This window comes from Tribolium madens, unplaced genomic scaffold (genome assembly GCF_015345945.1).
Source record: "Tribolium madens isolate multiple individuals breed KSU strain unplaced genomic scaffold, Tmad_KSU_1.1 Scaffold_3;HRSCAF=73;Tcas5.2_LG2, whole genome shotgun sequence".
Classification (NCBI taxonomy): Eukaryota; Metazoa; Arthropoda; class Insecta; order Coleoptera; family Tenebrionidae; genus Tribolium; species Tribolium madens.
The window spans coordinates 14,539,662-14,544,853 of NW_025401006.1; the positions used below are offsets into that span (position 1 = coordinate 14,539,662).

Consider the following 5,192-nt stretch of genomic DNA (forward strand, 5'->3'; position numbering starts at 1 on the left):
CCACATTGGGTTGAAAATGACCTTATTATGATTTTTTTTACAAAATTTTGTCACAAATTGCTAAATTTACTCTAAAATAGTTGTTTTTACTTTTTTAAATTGTGCAAAAAATTTGTTGAAAAATAATACCATTTTTCCGATTCAGGACCTTTTTTAGTCAGAATCGCAATTGTTTTGAAAATTTTCATCGAAAATGAGGTAAAAAATAAATAAACTATCGCAAAACTAAAATTATTTTGGTTCTTTGAAGAGTTTAAGCATGTTTTTGAGGCGAAAAATCATCTGGTTGCTTTTCCAAATGTTTTAGCAGATTTTTTATTCAAAAGCACAAAACTTCGCCAAAAATAAGCCGAAAAATTACATAATTAATTCGAAAATGCTTTTTTCAAACATTTAGTTGCGTTTTTAAGTCTAAAACAAAGATTTTTCTTTAATTTTTGCTAAAAAACATACCAAAAATTAATATATATACCAGACTAAATAAAAAATGACATGATTTATGCTCTTTTCGAGCGTTTTAAAAAATTTTCCATAAAAAACGCAATTATTTCGCAAAATTTTGTCAAGAATACGTCGGAAAGTAATTGAATTAAGTAAAAATAGTGTTATTTGTGCTTATTTTTAAACATTTATTTATTATTATTTATTTATTTAAACATATTTTAGACCTTTATCCACGAAGATTATTTTTGGCAAATAAATAAGTTTAATCTATTTTTTTGCAAATCTGTTTTTATATGCCTTTTAAAATTAGTTCTAGTGTAATATCTAGCACAATCACATAATAAACAAGTAGAATTAACTGCTTTTTTACATTTTTTACATTTTTTTTTCATATTTACAACGGATTTTGTAAGGTTGTTTGGGAGCTTTTAAAATGTAATTATGTTTGATTTTCAATGATTTTCAATAGTTTTTCCATTTTCTGGTGGTCTATTGATTTACAACAAGAAAAGAAACGTCAAAAAATGTTTAAGTATTTTTTTTTGTCACATAAAAAATTATTATTTTTTAAAGATTTTTTTCTTTTGGGAAAACAGCTAAATTTGTTTTTCGAGTGCCCAAAATTATCGTTTATTTTTGTTTTAATTTTACTCAAAAACAATTCGTTTTTTAAACAAAATTTTTCATTTTTTTTTTAGTTTAGGGAATTTTGACGCTTTAATCTAGAAACTTCACTGTCGAGTCCTGTTTGCAAAATGACCGATTGGGTGTAACCCCGATTACTCAAACCGTAACACAATTTTAAAATTGTAACAGAAAATGATTAATCAAGTAGAAATAAGTGTACAGGGTGTCTCAGAATATTGTAAAATGTGAGTTGTGGTTTAATTTTGCGGTTTCGGTGCGGTGCTTCTTCCTCCGCGGCCATTTTCGGTCACAAACTCCATGTTTAGTGCATCTGTGAAAACTGAAAAATGACCATTTCATAATATTTAAGTGAGGTAAAGTGTTATTAAACCCTTCAAAATGACCACAACTATAGAAATCCCGCTCCGTGACACGGATGAGGTTCGTTACCCCACAATTAAACCTAAAATAAACCTCGCTTTTAGGTTATAGAACTTGACTCGGACCAATTACCTGATGGGGACGAAGTTTTGGGTATTTTACGCCAAGAAAACACCCAATTGTTCATTTGGGTCAACCTTGCGGTATGTTCCACAATTTTAGTGCCCCAAATGAGCGTTTTTTCCACAGTTGGAGTACTACAAACAAGGCAAAATCGACGATTTTATTAAGATACTTGAGGCTTCTAGAACTGACGCCAATGTCGATTATCGCGACTATGAGAAGGACCAAATGCGAGCCCTTGACATGCTCGCCGCCTATTACGTCCAAGAGGCCAATCGGGAGAAAAATAAAGACAAAAAACGAGAATTATTCACGAAAGCCACTCTCCTATACACCACAGCCGATAAAATCATCATGTACGACCAAGTAAGCCCCCCAATCACACTAACCCCCATTTCTGAGTCACTGTTTTGTGACATGAGTAGAGCCTTTGACTGTGTTAATCGCAATAAGGGTCAATCTTGGGGCCCATCTTATTTATCTTATACAGGCTGTTCCGTTTAAACCCCACATTAAAAGTATTGGGAGTTTTAATAATCGTATTTATTTGAAAATTGGTACATAGCCATAAACCATTAAGTCCTAAATGAAAATATTTTCAAGATGCCGGCACTTCCGGTTATACCGGAAGTCGGTCGCAACTGTCTTATTTTAAATGGAAAGGTATATTTTTTACTGCGTTTTGTATTAATTGGGTTATTTTAAGGGAGTTTTCATCAGCTTTCCCTATACCTAAATTTAGCCGTTTTTGAAATATTTGGAGTTTTTCAAGTAGACTCAAATAAGGTCATTTTGGTGTCAAAATTACACAAAAGTAACAATTTTTTTGTTTTACATTGTAATAAGAGAAAAAATACACATTATATACCCGACCCGATTTCTAAAAACTTTAAAAAATTGTAAGAATATTAAAAAAAGGCTTAAGAGCTTTACATGAAGACCTATAAACAAAAAAAAAAAAAAATTTTAAAATTGTCAACTAAATCTTATGAATTCCTTTATCTTTTGTATTACCTTCACCTTCTTCAGTTTTTTTCGATATTTGTAGTTTTTTCTCTGATTTTCTTGTTTTAGGTTTCTTTTCTTGTATCATTTTTATTTTTTGTTATATTTTTTCCCAATTGTTAAATTACAGTTTCAGGTTTTGTTTCAACCACTGTCTTTTTTTTGGATAAATAATAAGTTTTTTTCTTTATTTTTTTGTATTTCCGGATTGGTTTTCTATTTTTATTATGTCATGATAATTTTTTGATTTTACTTACGTATATTATTGTCAAATTTCACTTCTTTATTTCTCAATAATTCTTCTCATTTTCTTCAGACTAAGWTTTCAAGTTTTTATTTAATCCAAAACACTTCAAGTGGACCTAAATCCGTTCTTGTTGGTGTCAAAATTAAATAAACCACGAATTTTTCGTTTTTTTAAGATAATAATAATAAGAATGGTACTAATCATAGGTCGAAAAGTACGTAAAACACTAAACAAGAAATTTCAAGTAGACTCAAATAAGGTCATTTTGGTGTTAAAATTACACAAAAGTAACATTTTTTTGTTTTACATTGTAATAAGAGAATAAAATAAAAAGTACACATTATATACCAGACCAAATTTCTAAAAACTTTAAAATATTGTGAGAATATTATAAAAAAAAAGAAAAAAAGTATAACAAAAAAAATACATTTTAAAATTGTCAACTAGATCTTCTGAATTTCTTGATCTTTTTCATCTTCTTCAGTTTTTTTTTGACATTTGTAATTTTTTCTCTGATTTTCTTGTTTTACGTTTTTTTTTCTTGCATAAGGGAGTTTTCATCAGCTTTCCCTATACCTAAATTTAGCCGTTTTTGAAATATTTGGAGTTTTTCAAAAAAATTTGGATCTGCACCTTCCACTTTAAAAATCGGTAACTCTGCCATTTTTTAAGGTTTTGAATTCGGTTTTTTGGCGTTTGAAGGAGAAAAGTTAGATCCTTTTTTTGGTGTTTTCAAATTTTGAAAAAAAATCACATATCCCAAAATTTTAAGGTTACTTTTATAATAATTCAAATACTCATAACTCAATTTTTTCGAATGAAATACCCCAATTTTTATTTTACTAAATAGAAGAGAATTTAATTGTGCATTGATCTGTATTAACATTCCCTATACCTAAATTTAATAATTTTCAAGTTATGGACTTTTTTTAAGACTACAGAAAATTTATTACTAGAGAATCAAAAATGTCAAAATTGTTTCTCAATAAACGTCGACAGTGACTTATTATTTAATAAATAGTGCCAAAATATGAAGAATCAAAGTTATGCAAACTTAATTATTATTGATAGGTACTACCATGCGATCATTATTTAAAGCTAACAAGTGAGAAAAAAAAAATTTGTTTAATGAACGACATCATAATTTTGTTACACTTATATAAATACAAAATAAATTAATTAAATCTAAGTTTGAGTTGCTTTGACTCTCCATATTTTGGCACTATTTGTCAAATAATAAATCACTGTTGACGTTTATTGAAAAACAATTTTGATATTTTTGATTTCCATGGCAAACTATACGAAAACGTAATAGATTTTCGACGGTCTTAACAAAAAGTCACCATAACTTAAAAATTATTAAATTTAGGATACGGAATGTTAATAGAGATCGATGCAGAATTAAATTCTCTTCCATTTAGTAAAATAAAAATTGGGGTATTTCATTTGGAAAAATTGAGTTATGGGTATTTGAATTATTACAAAAGTAACCTTAAAATTTTATGGTTTGTTAATTTTTTTTGAAAATTTGAAAACACTGGAAGAAAGATCTAAGCTTTTTACGATTTCAAAATTTTAAAAAATAGCAGAGTTACCGATTTTTAAAGTGGAAGGTGCAGATCCAAATTTTTTTGAAAAACTCTAAATATTTCAAAAACGGCTAAATTTAGGTATAGGGAAAGCTGATGAAAACTCTCTTAAAATAACCCAATTAATCCAAAAACGCAATAAAAATATAGCCTTCCATTTAAAATAAGAAAGTTGAGACCGACTTCCGGTATAACCGGAAGTGCCGCCATCTTAAAAATATTTTCATTTAGGAGGATTTAATGCATTATGGCTATGTACCTATTTTCAAACAAATATGATTATTCGAACTTCCAATACTTTTAATGTGGGGTTTAGACGGAACACCCTGTATATAAATCAGATTGGCCAGTGTAATTTAGACTGTGACTATATATTATATGCTGACGATTTATCCCTGATAGTTAGAGATAAAAATACTCCTACTTTAGTCAAAAAATATTCAGATATATTGGGTAAGGTTTCTCAGTTTTTCAATGAAAGAGATCTATATTTCAATCATAAAAAAACCAATATTATAAGAATTCACAATTATCAGAAAAACAACTGAAAACTTGGCGTAGTTTCAAGATAAATTCGTTCAGGAGTCGGTTTACAGAAAGCGAAATGAAAATTTAATTCAGAATTAAACTAATTCGAATTAAATTGCTATTTATTTTGCATTGACAAAGGTCAAGTTAAATGAAAATGTAATTTTTTTAATGAAAAATTTAACAAAACATTTCTTCAAGAAAATTATATTGACGAAAAAACACATCATTATTTCATATTTTTTTTT

General features: G+C 28.0%; 1 protein-coding gene across 1 annotated transcript in view; it reads left to right on the forward strand.

The window, feature by feature from the left end:
* The first annotated feature begins 1,285 nt into the window (after nucleotides 1-1,285).
* Nucleotides 1,286-5,192, forward strand: part of LOC123007777 (RNA polymerase-associated protein CTR9 homolog) — a 16,932-nt gene continuing 13,025 nt past the window's right edge. The window contains exons 1-3 of the mRNA XM_044403215.1: nucleotides 1,286-1,512; nucleotides 1,557-1,655; nucleotides 1,702-1,941. Coding sequence (XP_044259150.1) covers nucleotides 1,471-1,512; nucleotides 1,557-1,655; nucleotides 1,702-1,941 — 381 coding nt within the window. The 5' untranslated portion in view covers nucleotides 1,286-1,470. The remainder of the gene's footprint in view (nucleotides 1,513-1,556; nucleotides 1,656-1,701; nucleotides 1,942-5,192) is intronic.